Consider the following 16,302-nt stretch of genomic DNA (forward strand, 5'->3'; position numbering starts at 1 on the left):
GATAGGATTAGCTCAGGCCCGAGCCGCAGTCTAAAATGTTACGGTTGAACCTGATGATCTGACTCTGTTCCCACCACCGTTTTATCTCCGACACAAGTGCAAAGTTAAGAAAGGGAGATATTTTATATTAAGAGATATTCTTTTAATAGCTTCTGAAATATTTATTTCTTTTTAATGCTAAAAGCTATTCCAGAACCTTCTTTGCTATGATCTCCGGTGCAATTCCATAATTGTCTAATTGCATATGCAGGCTTGACAGGGGACGACCAACAGCACAACAACCAACAGAGGGTCACATCGAACTGGGCCCAGTGTCCTGGCAGTGAAACAATTCGCACAGACATACTGCCCAGTAGAGAAGGTACTTAAATGAAAGCTGAAAAGAAAGAAGCAATCTTGATATGCCCAGTTTCTGAAAAGGGGTTTTGGTCATCTTTGACGAATTGTGATTGCTCGGGACAGTATCTTCGGAAGCCTTTATCCGTACACAATATTAATGCTCCGTATTTGCCGATATTCTAGGCACAAGTAAACCGTGTACAGATAGCGCCCTGATCTGCTTACCGAAAGTGCCTTATAAGGCTAGAAAAATCACCGACTTTGCCCTTTTACTCTTGGCTCATTTGCCAGGAGGCAGATACGCTCAATGATTATGAAATGACATCAACGCTACAACCTTTACTCCAGGTAGTGAGCAGAGGCAATCACGGAATTTATGTCTCTCACAAAGTCGACGTAGCTAAGATATGAAGCTTATATCGTCTTATACCCCGTGACGGCGGGCAATTGAGTCATCTTTTAGGTTTTCATGATATCAGCTTTATGCTGTAGCAATTGGTCAGGCATTGTGGTATAATGTCTAAGTTTTGAGTCAAATGTGTTAAATGCAGTTGAGACTTGTGGCTGAGAGCTTATATCAGCACAGGGAACTTAGAAGTTTATATCGTGCGTCCTCCTTCGCCGCTCTACGAATTCACGGCAGATGTTAATGATAGCGAGGAGCTGATGGCGGGTGCATACACTGAAGATCATGAAAAGCATATAAGTTTGTAATTGTTTCCAAGCTATGGCCAGCTTGCAGATAATCTGCCAGGCAAGTGAAGGGAAGGTCCGATAATCCATAACGGGCGTGTTTTCAGAACAGTGAAACCCATTCCCACTGATTATCCAAACAGTATGCTTTAGCCAGACTCAGCCTGCTTGTCACAACCTCCCTGCTTGAGGCTACACTGCGCACCAGTAAAAACAGCTTCCTTACAGTTAGTGAAAGAGGCACGGCGATCCCGCCCATTCTTGACAAAGTCGATAACGAGGTTTCCTCCGACCCCGTTAATGTTCAGACGCCCCCCATCAACAGAACGGTTGATACCCTTCAGCTGACCAGTGGCGTACTCCTTGCAGGAGCCAGGGAAACCGTCGGACCTCTGCGTGGAGGCTCCGTCGACTGGGGAAATGGTGATAAGGCATTGGCGGTTGCAGGCGGGGGAGCCCGGAGTGCCGCCACCAGGAGTTGAAGCGTCCTTGACTTCGAGGGATAGGGCACTACTGGTGAAGGCGGCAATCATGATCATGGTGGTGGTCTTCATAATGGCGGTCTGATGGGAGTTAGCAAAAGACAAGAAAGCTAACAGTCAAGCGGTGCGAGCTTACTGAGTTGAAATTTCTTTCTAAAGCTTTTGGTAACTTGGTATGCTTATGTGAAGGTTGTCGAGGAGTTGTATTGGTAATAGCATGTTGAAGTGGTCGATTGATGGCCTTTTATACTTCAGTAAAGCCTCTTAAAACAGTATCCATCGAAGTGACAACAAGAGAACTCTGAGAGAGACAATCGACGATCTGATCTTGAATAGACAGACAGAATTGCTGAATAAGACTGACTAATGGGATCATCAACGGATATGCAGTTCGAATACGAAGGTTCGTGGTACTCAGAGAAGCCGCTTCCCAAAGAAGAACGACAGGTGCATTCAATACATGCTTTCAAGAATCGAGTTATCAGTTAGCTTGTGATATTGAAGCTCTCAGGACTAGATACGATCGCCGTACTAGTAAATAATTAGGTTACGTTGTATGGTTCGGCCGCCTTGTGGTTATGCATGAGCGGCCGCTTTGTAGGATTCGGCCACCATGTAGGAGAGATCTGCATACATCCTATAATCCTTCGCCCCCGAAAATACACACTTCTCGTATAAAGAATGCCTTGGCATGGAACAAAACTCTATGATTGAGACTTGTAAAATTCCCGAGGCCCTCGCCACTGCAAGGGTACAGAAGATCAAGAATCACGGACATTTTATGATCTCGATCTTTGCCGGAGTTTCCGTTCTCAGTAGAACCAATTGTTGGTAGAGCTACCTCGTGAGGGGGGGCTTTCGAAATTAATTTGAATGTCACTTCAGCAGTACCTTCTTGAAGAGAAAGGTCAAATGACTACAGGCTATACGAGTGTAATGCGTGTGCCAGACCCATACCATTCACTAATCCATCTACCAATTTCCCCGTGTTCAAAAGTCCCAATGCGTCTGAAGGTAGTCCCTGAGACATGCTCTAACATGATGAATACGTTTGTTCCACCTCCATATCCTCCATATCCCCCACATAGCGGCACACAAACCCCTTCCACCTCCGCCATCTCTTTGAACTTTCGCACCATATCCGCGGTGTCAAGGTGTAAATGTTGTGAGCCACATTCCTTTCTGAAATAGCAATCATGTCTAACCTCGTCCTTGAATACCGCGAGTGTGGTCGACTGGGGCGTCCAGCGGTAGCAATACAGCATGCACTCAATATCGAGCTCTGCTGAACGTAGTAGGCCTGTAGGATCATCCCCTGGCGGTTCCGATACAATTCGCTCCGCAACAAGGCTTATAAGAGAGACTGGGATGCCTCTATATTTTTGATAGACCTTGCTGAGTGTCGTATGCCCCCCAACAACGGAAGCCCAGCTCCATGTCGGAGCATACGACGAGTCACTGCGAAACACCTCAGCCCCACCGCTAGCGTCAGTCTTCCAGGTCAGATCGGAGTGGATGACCTTCTTCCACAGTCCAGCTAGGTATGTGTCTTTATTAGCCTCCTGGAAGGTCTTGGCAATACCGGACATGGCGATGAGCCTGTCTGATTCGTTTGTCAGAGCGCAGTTTGCGTAGATCGACACAACGTCACCCCAGAGATTGAGATAGGCTGTTTCTTCATCCCGCGTTATATACTGCTGCCCCGAGAGTCCTTTGGAAAGGCTCCTCGCGATTTCCCGTCCCGCCGCTTTGTGTACTGTCTGAATAGGCGGGCGCAAATGCCAGTTTTTGGCAAGGATCTGGAGTTCCCCGCTTGGATCTGCTTCACAGACCGTGGTCTCTAGACACTCCCAGTATATCTGGTTCTCCGTAAAATGGAGAACTCGAGGAGCTAAGAAACGTTCCTGTACAACCCACCCGCGTGTGCTCAAGGGTGTACTTGCGACGTCGTCCGTCCAAATAGAATCGTTGAAAACTACACATGGCCCAACCCTGAAGCCTCTTTCGTCGTCCAAGTGTTGCCCGTGTATCTGGAAAGGGAATAATAGCCTCAAAGGAAGTCTTCTCCTGGAAAATAGGCCGACACTACTGGGATTTGAGGACGCGCCTATGGCGGAAATGTTACAAAATGAATAACGATATACATCTACCATCGCCTTGGCTTCTTGCTGCCACTCGCTGAGAGAGTCCTGAAAGATGCACAGAGAGTCGATCCATATGTATTCGTAGCCCATACGGCGAACGAGCAGGCAAGCACCGCGAAAGGTTGGCGACAAATCGCTCACTCCCATGCCAAACCGAAGCTCATTCTCCGTGCTTTGCGAGAGTTGCTGGATCAACTCAGGATCACCCCATCGATGTGAGAGTGTCCAGTATGCAGGATACCCTCTGCTTAGGCCTTCAGCCTCGTGTCCCTCGCTTAAGAACCCGGTTTTGACTTCGGATCTCTCACGGAGATACACTGTTCCGTCTTCGACCCTGTCGACATCAATAACTCTGGTAGGGAAATACTTCCCTGGACTTGAGCCCCGTGAAAGACAATATTCATGCCCTGCTTCACAGGACGAAAGCCAAGCTTCGACCTGACGAAGAGATCTGCTCGCTCCCATATGGTCGTCAAGATCAGTCCAGGTTTGAGCATCAAGCAAAGTCCAAATCGGCGGAGGCGAGGAGCCCCGGCTGCCGAGATCTTCCATCACGCACATAGAGACTGGTTGTGTTGGTCAATGAGCTGTCATCGATCTTTGCGGAATTCCTACCTTTGAGCACAACATTCATGGCCCAAGGGCATACGGCAAGAAATTTGAGATTGGGTCGATCAACAGTGCAATAGGTCCGAAAGCCGTCAATCTTTGAAGGGTCGTTATCGCGTAGAATTGGCAACTTGTTCCATAATCACGTACAAACAAAGCAATTATTGCCCTTACTGACAACCAAGTCGTCATAATTTTGGTGGTGGTAGTCGCTGAGAAATGACTACCATATGAAGAATGATCCTTCATCTTATTTTGCCTCTCAAGGCTGAGATACATGTATCGCATAAGTAGCCCTCTTCAGAGTCCATGCATAGGCAACTTATGTATTATTAGATGTCTAGAGAGTTAGACTTTCGTAACTCTGGGGTTTTGGCACAACAGGCTGGTATAGGCTTCGAACAAGGAGACCGTATTTGACTCTTCTTTCACGGATATTTGTCAACGAGATGCTTATGTGGCCAAATTCATTGCTGCCCCAACCGCCTTTAGGCCAAAGTGAGATGCAAAATGTGACTGCATTTATGGTATCTGGCTATAAAGATACTGATATGCTGTGCAGCTGTAGACATCTGACAACAGTCCTAGTAAACAACCCATAAAAATGCGGTATGTCATTCTCCTAAAGTTCCAACCGCAAACAGTTACTCTCTTGACAAAAGAAATCAAACGATCAAGGCACCAGCAGTCTCTAATCCAAACATGACAACGTTGCATCCCGCCATAACACTAGCTGGTGTGAGCCTCGTCGATGGCTCAGGGTCAAAAATCGCAACACAGTAGGAAATCCGCCCGACATACTGCACCATATTCGAAGTCTCTCCAATAATAGCCAATGATCGCATCTTGCTGACAGGCTTCTTCGAGAGTTCATAGAAATGATAGCAAGTGCAGAAAAGTGCAGGGAACACCAAGACCGTGTTGAACACCGCTCCAACCTTGCGGTTGTCACTCGCCTTCGTGAATGAGAGATAGCCCTTGGCAAGGTACTTCTGACCAGGACCTGAGAGAGAAGATGATCTTGGAAAGAACGGTGGTGACAGTTGTGATTGTGCGCATGGTAAAAACTGCCATGTTCTTGATGGGCATCTTGGCAACGAGGAAATCTGCGCCGCCTGCTGCAAGGGCGCCGATCACGCCCATGATGGCTGAGGGCATTCCGAAGACATTGGTGGTACTGACATCCATCGCTTCGGCGAAGAAGAGAAAGGTCCCCATGAAAGTGACGAAATCGGCGAGAGCATGACCCGTGGAGTAGATCATTTTTCCAACCTCTTGCAATATTCCCAAGTCACTCTTCTCCTTCATATAAGATGATTAATCGGCCTCAGTCGCTGAGAATCCCTGCTTCGACATGGCAGAGAAGAAGGCCCAGTCTTGAGCATCTGTCAATGCACGAGTTGTGGCGTTATCAGTGAATGGAGCTTACCCATGAGCTAAGTTCTCTGTACTAGTATAAGCTCTTACCTATAAGTCTTAATTATAAATAATATATCATACTTATAACTTAGATATTATATTATAATATTTAACTAATTATTATAATGTACAGCTAATATAAAGAATACTTCAAATTATAACTTTGTAACCTATTTTAAAGGTATATAAGATATTTTAATTCCTGAGCTAAAACGGTCAATTCCATATTATAAAAACCCAAAGTCTGTTTAAAATAATAGCTTCAATAAAAATACCTTCGAAGATAAGGCAGGGCACTTAAGCAGAGACTAGAGATAGAGCGGATAGTTAGTTTAATTACTTATTTCATGGTTTAATAGAAACTATCTATTTCCTTAATCTCCGGTCTTGAACATACTAGCGTGGTATATCTTCTGATAGTGCCACCATACCCGCCATCCACCCGCTGTGATTAAGGTCAAGGGTATGCTAACTACCCAGTAAATCCAAAAGTTCGGGGAAATCGTCTCCTTACCATCCGACTCCCAGTCAAACATTGGCATACTGAAAAGAGTCTTGGGAAGATTAGCTTAAAGACACTTGTTGATAGTAAGAAAAGAACTGACAGCAATAAAGGTTGCAGGAAGAAAGGCTATCGTAACAAAGGTGAGTGTCTTCATAGCCGCACTGTCCAGACCAGTCGTAGACGCTATCCTAAGATTGAGCTCAGCGTTAGTATGTGCGATAAGATTATATAGCTGAGGAAATGTACTTAAATTAGCATACTCTTTGATTTTTGTCAAGTGATGGGTTTTCACGAACCACATTCAGTTCTGTTTCCAGTCTTGAGTGCAAGAAACCAGTAAAATTTCCAGCTGATTCAACATGACAATACATAAATTGTATCAGGCTAGACAACTCTGAGTCCAGAGCGATGGCACTTCGGCCGTGGCATTTGTCGATTTGGCCTTTGACTTGATGAAGAAACTGGATGCATTCTTTGTCCCACTTCAGAACCCTCGTCACATTGGATACATCTGTCGATGCTGAAGTCAGTTCGGACATCAGCCCTGTTCTTTTTTCTTCTTGCCCGAAAAGCTGTTTCATTTGATCCGTGACACCAATGTCAATCATAGCAAGTCGGCCAGTACGTTCGATACCAAGATTTCTCTCAATAGTTTGCACCTCTCTAGATAGTTTGCTACTTTGCATATCGGCTCTCGACAGGTGTTCACGTAGGAAAACTAGCGGCAACAGCAGTGGATGAGTCCAAAGAGAGTGTGTAGATTTGATCAGCTTCTCAATTTTCATATGGTGAGGTTCCACACGATTTCCGTTGGGGAGTGTGTTCGTCCACATATTCCACCCATGTATGAGGGCCATTGTAGTGCCACTCTTCAGAATATGGGTGAGCGAAAGTCCGAAGTTTCCTAATTCCATCATTTGTGGGACCTTGATTGTGACGGCTGGAATACGCATCAATGTCATGCTGTATGGTGTAACCAATTCCAATGGCTTACCTATAGAGCTCATCGACTCATTGTCGTCGGCATCATTCCACATGATATTAGAGTAATATTGTCCTCGATGGAGATTCAGGATCGGTAGCGCTTCGGGTGGTAAGCCGAATGTAGTCTCTGCTGATAAGAATGAACGCTTGCTCATGGCAAAACCAAGTCGCTCAAAGTCCAATCGCTCACACATCAACACACGGAGGGAGCATCGTGCGTCAGTTGCGAATCGACCACTTTGAGACAACCAATCTTCTACCTCGGTGTCCGGCAGATAATCTCTCTTGTAATACGGTGATCGAGTCGTGCCTTCTAATACAGTCGCTTAGCTTCAAACTAGGAACCGAGGTGACATGATTAACACGAAAAGCGATGGGGTAGCCATACCAGCATCATAATAATCGCCCGCTTCTATGTAGCCCAGACACTTATCAAGTGGTTTCCAGAGACTTGACTCCAGAAGTTCTTGGCGATCTGACTCGAACATTTAGGGCGTCTTAGATAATGTTTTTAGGCGAAATTAAGCTTTCAGTAGCGTTTTTAGGCATCGTCCACTATAATCATGCCTGAAAGGAAATGCTTGAACATACGAGGTAAGAATCATATATTAAGACAAACGCCAAATGTAGGCTTCTTCTTAAATACGTAAAATATTGATTGCTGGATAATCTCCGTGGCTGACAGGTGAGGGGAAAACTGATGTCTGACGTGGCACATCCGTATATCAGGCCATATACGCATTGATCATCCCTGAGCAAATGGCCGCAACCACCCGTCTGCACTTGGCTATGCACGCACTCCGCCGTCTGAAGATCCCTTCCTGAAAGGGTGGGTAGGCTCGCCGAGAAGGTAGCCAACGTAAACGCGACGCGTTCGTGTTTAGGTTTCCTGATTTCATTAGTGCGATACGAGGAACGCAGTACGTTTCCATCGGCGGAAATGTAGGGCGAGAATGTTAAATGATGGATGATCGATCAAAAACAGGAAACGCAATGGGTCTCTAATGATACTTCTTGATTATGGTTCGATATGCCTTGGCTACTACCAGTTTAGAGGGAACATAACGAGGCAACAAGTTGGTTGCGACCAACACTTTTGATGCAGCACTGTGCTTTTCTTTTGATGGCAAGGCGAGATGTTTTCTCCATCGTGTAGTAGTAGTGTTTATTACGCCCGGGAGAACGGATCTCATAGGACCTGAAGCTTTGTACTCTCTAGGTAATATAGAACCAAGCGAATTACTCTACAGCATAACAAGGCTTACATGATTACTTGCCCCTACGAGTAGTATAGTCGTCGTCGTAAAATCAATATCCTGCAAGTTTGTGTCTGCTACATACATAGTATGTAGCGAAAGTGTAGTGAATATGAATAATCGTCGATTTTCGCTACTTGAGCTCACTGATATCAACCGCCCGCACACCTGACGTCGTGGCAGAACGAGATAGACAGCCCAAATACATACTGCATATCAGCTTTGGCAACATGGCAACAAGTTTGAGTCCCCTCTTGCTATATTAAAACGCATGACTGTCATTTTTAGATGGGCTTGTGCCTATTCTCAGAATCCGTGGCTAACGCTGTCAAATAGAAATCGATAATTCCAATTTATTGTAATCAATAGGAGACTCTGGATCACGTAGTTGACCATTAATCAGGTTTCGACGGCCCAGTTTTGAGACCTTGTTATGTGTTATGTTTTCTTTTTATATGGGAGAAATACCTCCCCTTTGATCTTCTATGGATGGTCTGGCCTACACTAAAGGTCCAGAAATCGAGACTTGCATACGTACCCTTCATGGTCCTGGGCTTCTGTCGCGTCACGGGTCATGCGGGATAGGCACTGGACCTCGATTTCATTCGTGGTCATTCAGGAAGCGCGCTATATCCCTGATGGCCCAAGCCACATGGGTGACTGCTCAGAATTCTCAATTGCTCTACAGGCTCCCCTTATTGATGTGAAATATTACACCCGTGGGCGTATGAAATGGTAAGATCACCAACACAGCTATACCATTGGAAGACATTCGCGTCGAAGAGCTTTGTGTTAACGACTATAAGCCCGATAGCCCTTCAGATGGATCAGCAACTACAGGATGCCCCCCCTGCCATTGGAGGATTCGTTATACCACTTGGTGTGAATGTCGAAGACAGTTTTGCTTTCTGTGGTATCCATGTTATCAAAAAGCTGGGAAGTGACGGCTATGAGCGAGTTGGCCATGTTAGTATCAGCCATAATGCTTTATTAATAAGCAATTACACCAAATTCTCGCAACGCCTAAAGAAAGATGATACTTTGCGAGAGCCAAGCATGGAGACTCTGGAGAGCACTTCCAGAGCCTACGCTCATCGTATAAAAGGGCTGCTGGAAGGTTTGCAGGTCTCAGAGATTGTCTTAGTGTAGAGGTCGTTTCTTCATTGTCGCATGTAGAAAAGTTAAATGCTGCGTGTTCCTTTAGACCTGTCTCAACCCCTTAGCTTCTTATAGTTTATCTTAGCGTGCATAGCTGCTCCATCCTGCACTACCGCCCCCATTACTATTCCCGTATCCTGCGCTCATCTGGGCCGCCTTCTTGCGAGCTTCCTTCTCGTAGGAGTTGCCGTACATGTATCCGTATTTGCGATCAAGTTCCTGACCCTTCGTAATGATTGCCTGAGGATCATGGAGACCATAAAATTCATCGCCACCCATGAGCTTCTTGACGAGCCGGTCTAACATGCTGAAATCTAGCATACTGAAAGATTCGGAGTGGTGTATTTAAATGGTTTCAATTTGTTCGAGATGATAGGTGACTCTGATATAGGAGTTTGGTGTCTCATGTGCAAAGTGGTTTATCACTTGATTTTTGTAAGTGGTAACTCGCAAACCTTAAGCGACAGGGAAGTCAGCTCTATATAAGTACTTGATCCTACCTGGAGAACATTCACGGGGATTGTCTTTGGCTTGCAAGACATCGTGTGACGAGAGATCTGCATGTAGATCACGTACGTCATTGTGTCACACAGAGTTAGCCAGGCATAAACGAAAGGGGTAATTTTCCTGCGCTGGCGGATCATCTAAGCTTAAAAATGCTTTTCGTAGCGCTTCATTAAGATACTCGATGTATAAGCTGGAATTGAGTGGAGGTGCTCAAGAATTGTGGCGCATTTTGTCCAAATTGCTTTCAAACCCAAAAACAATCATGATTTCAACTTGATGTATATATCAGAGGTATTTTATGTCTGAGATGAAGAACGCATGCCCTTCTCCTTCACCTTCTCAAAGAACTTCAATTCTTCCGCCATCGCCCGTGTTCCCATATCCAAAGGCCCGGCAGTGGAATAGAAGGCCCTCCAAACCGACTTCGCGGACATGGACAGACTGCTCTTCCTTGGAACCAATCATCATAATTTCCACAATATTTCTGTCACCGTACTGGGGTTCTTGGTAACATCTTGAGGGTCAGCTCAGCAACATGTTCTGGCTCCAAAGCAACGTCGCCGCGTTGGAGTCTCGCGGCAGAATTCTTGCTCAAAGATTGGTGTCTATCAGATTTATTAGCAAACCACGTGACCATAGCAGTAGAGAACATACATGAGCCGGGCCAGGGCAAATGGCGGCGTTGCGGACACCGACAGCCCGCTTCAAGCCACTGAGAGATTTGACCATACTGACAAGAGAAGCTTTGCGTTGCAAAATACAAAGGCGTTTGCGTAGAATGCATGTAACCTCCCATACTGGCCACAAATAAAAGGTTACCCTGAACCTCTGCGTGTTGCTGCCAGTAGTCAAGAGCAGCCTGTGTTAGTCTAATTGGCCCAACCGTGTTGATGGTAAGGGTCTTGTATTGGCCGACATATGCAACGTCAGGATCCTCTGCGAGGGTTTAAATGCCTGGGGGGTTCCGGAATGAACTTGATGGTGACTTCGGCTTCAGGACGAAGGCGTACGTTTGCTATAGCGACCCAACATCCTGCGTTGAGGAGTAGACGAACGAGTGCGTGGAAGATGCCTGACAGAGTGAGTATGCGGTCATTAAGAGTCACAATGAAAGAAGCACTGACCTGAGCCACTGCCAGTAAAACAATCGCAAATCGATCCTTGACAGACCAAGACATAGTTGATCGAGACAGTGGAGTCAAGGTAATCATGTAAGGGGAAACAAAGGGAAAAGGAACCTCGCCTCCTCAGGGCCCTAGTATTTATCTTGATGTATGTAGTCGCAAGCAAGCGCCTCCTGTTCACGCGGCTGGCAATTGTGACAGAGCATCGGTTGCGAGTATCGTCCGAGTTCAATATTCGAGTGCTTACCTGAAACCTGAGCACTTCATCTGTACGTCCTCTCCTGTTCCCCAAGTACGACTCCACAACCAACCAGATTCAATCAAGACCAAGTCGGAAACATCATTCTTTGGACAGTCGTCGAATGCGGAGTAGACATCGTTGCAGGCTCATTCCCATCACTACGAGCATTCTTCAAGAGTCTGGCTCGAGACAAGAGTACGAACGACTACAGCGGCTCTCATCATACAGACCTTTTGACGATCGGGCGAGCTTGAGGATGGTCCAGCCGGACGGATGCCATGGAGCTGGGGGCAGGTAGACCGGGGAGTAACGAGAGAGCGGAACTCATGGACAGGATGACGACAGCACCCGCAGGATCATCATCAAAGTTGCGCGGTGGTTCAGAGTTGAAGAGACTGGGAGTGATTATGTGACAATAGAGTTGGAAAGGATACAAGGACAAAAAGATAACACCGGCGCATAGAGCTATAGACCATGTAATACACAATTATTTTCGGGATTGAGGAAGCTACGTTGTAAACACCTCTCATCATTGACTAATCCGGTCATCAACCATTATTTAGGCTTCACAACAAAGTTATCCATCTTAAACTTCAGCGTCGAAGTCTTAGTCCCCTTTGACCCCGGCCCTATAACATACCACTCCATAGAAATCGTCCAAGTGCCAGTCTGCAAATTCGGAAAGTCCGCCACAAAATTCGCCCACTGGTCAACCTTATGCGTACCCTTGAAACTCGGAGTAAAGATGGTGCTGCTGAAAGTCTTGGTGTCGAAGCTGAAAGAGCCCATTTGATACCACAAACCATCTGGAGCTTTGGCCTCGACATACAAGCCTGGTTTTCCAGGCGCTGTATACTTAACGCTATCTTTCGGGAGGAGCATGGACCACGAGAGTTGGAAACGCGATGCTTTGCAGATCTTGAAGGTCTGATAAAGTTTGTTGTAGCTGGTTGGATCGTTATATCCGGAGGTTCCCGCGGCTTGGATCGCGTGGTCGCTTTTATAGCCAGATTTCGCGACTGTTGCGCTACCGAGTTTGACGTATGTGGGTTGGAAGACCCATGGTGCTGAGTGTGTTAGTCATGCTGGAGACGGTAGCTCATGTCGTTTTGGGGCAAACTCACTGAGAGCGCTGGACTCAAAACCCGGGTTTTTGAGGGTATTTGCTGGGGTAGTGCAAGCTCGCGTATCCAGAGGGCTGAGAACATCGGCTGGTGCGGAGAATACAGGGGCAGCGACCGCTAGCCAGCTAAGAAGCGCTAATTTGACCATGCTCACGGTCTTGAACCAGGATGTTTATACCACTGAGAACTGCAGAATAATGCTCGCAAGCAACTGAAATTTTAAGTCTGAGGGGAAAACGGCGGACGAGGGAATGTGTTTGTTTCTTATAGACGAATTGAGGGGCAACAAGAACCCCGTGGGCTCGGTAGTTGAGCATTATCATTCGATACTCGAATCAATAGTTTTGCGAGGCGTTGATCTAGACCTCTCAGCCGCACTGGCTAGACAGGGCATCTCCTGGTTCTAGACAGGTCCCCTGCATTATACTAAAACAGAAGTGTGGTTTCTAGTCTTCAGCTGGCTATCTTCCTAGTCCCATCGCAAGAACAGAGGTCTAAGCCCAACAATGATGCCCTCCAAACCCGATGAGGGATTCTTTCGTAGTTGATCCCATACACACTGGTGACATGGTGATCCGAGAACCATACCTGCTCCTCTGTGCCTCCACCTTCTGTCGCTCGCAATTCTTTCCCTCCACTCTACCAAAACTGAACGCCATTTAGCTTCTGCCCAAACCAAACATCAACCCAGTATAGATACTCTCAGGCTTTGACATCCACGTTGCTTGTACTGGCGGGTTCGACCGCAGTAGATTCATAGATCGCTCCCCAGGTATCACCGTACTTCATCTGCGGGAGGTCAACGTGGGACTTGCCCTCTACACGACCAGCTGTGATCTGATCATTATCTTCGCTTTGGGCGTCGATATAATCATGCATAGCGGGACAAAGTATATTGGAGGGCACTCGGATATGCTTTGCGGAGTTCTCAGCTTGTGTCCTGCTATCGAGGCAACAGAAAGCTGGAGTGACAAATTAAGAGGTGAACGTGTTTTCCTTGGCAGCGTTATGGCAAGTCTTGAGGGCTGGCTAGGCGTGTGGAGTGTCCGAACGCTTGAACTCTGCATGGAGAGACAAGCAAGGAGCGCTGGGTCCTTGATAAACAGGTTCCCTACGTCTGCCAAAGAGCCGGGACCCGTCGGAGAAGTAGTAGCCCAAGTCCGACATGCGAGTCTCCAGCCAAAGACCAAGGGCGAATCTTCGTGGCTGCGGAAACAGATCCCAACGGTTATGGTGGTGCCTTCGCACTCGCGATAAAAGATGAAAGGCTTGCCAGGAGACTACCCAGCAGGTTGCATCTGTTTCATCATGCGACCAACCGTGGCGGCGTGGAGAGCCTTATTGGATCAGAGCATCGATCGTTGTTTGCTAAGGGTAAATGTTGGAGTTGAACACTGGGAGGACCTGAAGGCAAACCTCCTTCAAGCTTTTGAAGCTCTCTGCAGAGAGAGCAAGTAGGCTATATGATTAATTTAACGGTCTTAAGAAGGGCGAAACTGTAATAATAACTTAACCCGAGCCATAACACTACTAGAAAAATGGACTATTGTTCGCAGGCTAGCAGAACGGTGAGATGACTCGATATGCATTCTGACGCTAATTATTTACTTCAGGATAGTACTTAGGATGGTGGTTAGGCTTTTCTTAGGTACTAGCCCCTGACTCTTCCGCCCTTGCTCTCAATAGAAACTCTCACGGTATATTTGCTGTCCTTTGCTCCCCTCTCCATCTATTTGCCTTCTTTACTGCCCCCAACCTCTCCAACCTAATCGCATTGACCTGAAAATCAGAAACTCTTGCCTCCCTGCCCATTTCAACTGAATCTTCGGGTAGTAGTGGCTAGGAAAGATTGGGCTTTCGATTGAAAACTAAGACCTAACAGAGCAGCGTAATAGTCTGGAAACCCAAGCACTTATCTCGTCTCATTCTAGCTAGTCACTTTCTCGTCGTCTCACCAGCCCCAATATGAATATGCATAATATAGAAGATGAACAAACTAGCAAGTGTCTTTAGCAACAATAACATTGTAGTTGTCAGAATCGAACTGTTGCCCTCGGACCATATCGACAGACCAAGAAGGGCCGCAAGGCCTGACGGTACAAGGAGGGCTGTTGACTGTCCATGAGCAAGCTCTGATGATGTGGTCGATGTAATCAGCTAGGTAGGAGCACCTAGGTGAAATAGCGTGCCCGTTGTCGTTGCAAAGGATGATAGCATCGCCAGTAGCGCAAGCGATTTTAGTGCACGTGTGAGGCCCTGCGCCCACATGGCACACATTATTCCCTAGGGAGCGAAGGTAATTTCTCTCCCGGTGGGCGGCTCGTACATCCATAGCGCCAAATCCACCAACTTTACAAATAATATGACCCTAGTTCGTGTGTTAGTAAGTTTCATGATAAGAAGGATAGTGTGAAGTCTTACTTGGCTGCGCTTTTCAATCTCAGGTTCGCTGGTGTTGCCTTCTGGAAACACGTAATCTGGGTTGAGCTTCTGAATCTGAGCAACAACCTCCTAAGTCGCCATTAGTATTTTATGTGTTCTTAGAGTGCAATACTAGCTCATTTACTTACCTCAGCAGTACCAGACAGGGTGATAGGATCGGCTCCATCTTTAATAGAACCTGTCCATTCCATCGGAATAAGCGTATATCCTTCGAGAGGGTTATCAACTGCCTGAACACCATCAGGAAGGGCCTAAGTGGAAGTTAGTTTATATATAGCCTCTTTCATCAATGAGAAGCTTTACCGCGGCAGAGACCGCTACTGTAGCGCTGCTAAGAAGAGTTAAAAGCGTAGCCTTCATCTTGAGTATTTCTGTCTTTATAGAGACTTAACAAAAACAAAGAAAAGAAAAAGGATAGTGTTCGAAGGCTGGCTGTATTGCTCCAGAGATGTTGCTTGTATATTTAAGATAGCAGAGAATTTTTGTCTTCTTATATAGTATTTACAACTTTCTTCCCTTGGAAGTATTCAAGCTGCACCTTCCTTTTTTGTGTAAGACGACCGTTGTACAAGTCTGCCTAAATAGTTCGCGTCAAGGGTATCTTGACCTCGTATACGCCGCATCGTAAAATTTGCAGAAATTCATGCCCGCACCTTCCTGTTTTATGCTAGACGATCGACGTACATGAGTACTTGCAGTTAAGCATATCGCAACACATCGAATAGCAAGACCATAGGTCCACTTTTCCTGTGAGGCGCCTTTAAGGTTATCTTATCTAACCGCCTCGATCGACCCTATGTGAGGAATCTACAAGCTACTAAGTATAATAAAGAAAGTATAGACCAGATTAAATAAGGGGTCAGGAACTACCTACTCGTGCTTCTGTTATCTATCTATGAGATTACTGCTACCTGGCCTCAACTGTATTACCCTTTCCCATGGATTGAGGTTCTGACCCGCGCTAGGTATATTCTCTATATCGAAAAATTTGTAGGATTCATGCCGTAAGCTTACAAGACTTGGCGCTTATCCCCTTGTCTGTGAGGGCGCTACACGGAGGTATCGTTGCCCCACTAGGTCTCTGCGACCTTTGCCCTTACATTACAAGCAGTAGACTTAGAACTAGCTCCTACAGGCAGGTGATGTTGATCAGTACTTTGTGATTTCCCTACTAGGAGGTGGTAAAAGACCTCAATGATTACTATTGGTAAAATTGCCATTGGTTTATCGGGTTTAGAAGAATATGTGATTTGATTCGAGGCCGGAACTGGTACT

General features: G+C 46.3%; 8 protein-coding genes across 8 annotated transcripts; 2 read left to right on the plus strand and 6 right to left on the minus strand.

Annotated features, from left to right (window-relative positions):
* Positions 1–1,181: 1,181 nt before the first annotated feature.
* On the minus strand, positions 1,182–4,210 carry FOIG_09472 (uncharacterized protein; the record flags this gene model as incomplete). Its single annotated transcript, XM_031209748.1, has 2 exons — positions 1,182–1,595; positions 2,720–4,210. 2 exons carry the CDS (start codon positions 4,208–4,210, stop codon positions 1,182–1,184), a joined length of 1,905 nt encoding a protein of 634 aa, XP_031060835.1.
* A 722-nt stretch (positions 4,211–4,932) lies between these two features.
* On the minus strand, positions 4,933–5,530 carry FOIG_09473 (uncharacterized protein; the record flags this gene model as incomplete). Its single annotated transcript, XM_031209749.1, has 2 exons — positions 4,933–5,205; positions 5,258–5,530. The coding sequence occupies 2 exons, from the start codon at positions 5,528–5,530 to the stop codon at positions 4,933–4,935; spliced, it is 546 nt and encodes a 181-aa protein (XP_031060836.1).
* A 912-nt stretch (positions 5,531–6,442) lies between these two features.
* Positions 6,443–7,663, minus strand: FOIG_09474 (uncharacterized protein; the record flags this gene model as incomplete). The annotated part of the gene is made up of 2 exons (XM_031209750.1): positions 6,443–7,488; positions 7,564–7,663. 2 exons carry the CDS (start codon positions 7,661–7,663, stop codon positions 6,443–6,445), a joined length of 1,146 nt encoding a protein of 381 aa, XP_031060837.1.
* Positions 7,664–9,253: 1,590 nt separating this feature from the next.
* Positions 9,254–9,580, plus strand: FOIG_09475 (uncharacterized protein; the record flags this gene model as incomplete). The annotated part of the gene is made up of 2 exons (XM_031209751.1): positions 9,254–9,397; positions 9,461–9,580. 2 exons carry the CDS (start codon positions 9,254–9,256, stop codon positions 9,578–9,580), a joined length of 264 nt encoding a protein of 87 aa, XP_031060838.1.
* Positions 9,332–10,089, minus strand: FOIG_09476 (uncharacterized protein). The gene has a single exon (XM_031209752.1). It carries the CDS (start codon positions 9,908–9,910, stop codon positions 9,671–9,673), a length of 240 nt encoding a protein of 79 aa, XP_031060839.1. The 5' UTR covers positions 9,911–10,089; the 3' UTR covers positions 9,332–9,670.
* Positions 10,090–12,016: 1,927 nt separating this feature from the next.
* FOIG_09477 (uncharacterized protein) lies at positions 12,017–12,831 on the minus strand (the record flags this gene model as incomplete). The annotated part of the gene is made up of 2 exons (XM_031209753.1): positions 12,586–12,831; positions 12,017–12,528 (listed from the first exon to the last, which is right to left on the minus strand). Exons 1-2 carry the CDS (start codon positions 12,731–12,733, stop codon positions 12,017–12,019), a joined length of 660 nt encoding a protein of 219 aa, XP_031060840.1. The 5' UTR covers positions 12,734–12,831.
* A 627-nt stretch (positions 12,832–13,458) lies between these two features.
* On the plus strand, positions 13,459–13,842 carry FOIG_09478 (uncharacterized protein; the record flags this gene model as incomplete). The annotated part of the gene is made up of 1 exon (XM_031209754.1): positions 13,459–13,842. One exon carries the CDS (start codon positions 13,459–13,461, stop codon positions 13,840–13,842), a length of 384 nt encoding a protein of 127 aa, XP_031060841.1.
* A 739-nt stretch (positions 13,843–14,581) lies between these two features.
* On the minus strand, positions 14,582–15,387 carry FOIG_09479 (uncharacterized protein; the record flags this gene model as incomplete). Its single annotated transcript, XM_031209755.1, has 4 exons — positions 14,582–14,953; positions 15,007–15,096; positions 15,156–15,278; positions 15,331–15,387. The coding sequence occupies 4 exons, from the start codon at positions 15,385–15,387 to the stop codon at positions 14,582–14,584; spliced, it is 642 nt and encodes a 213-aa protein (XP_031060842.1).
* Positions 15,388–16,302: the final 915 nt, after the last annotated feature.

This window comes from Fusarium odoratissimum, assembly GCF_000260195.1.
Source record: "Fusarium odoratissimum NRRL 54006 unplaced genomic scaffold supercont1.15, whole genome shotgun sequence".
NCBI lineage: Eukaryota > Fungi > Ascomycota > Sordariomycetes > Hypocreales > Nectriaceae > Fusarium > Fusarium odoratissimum.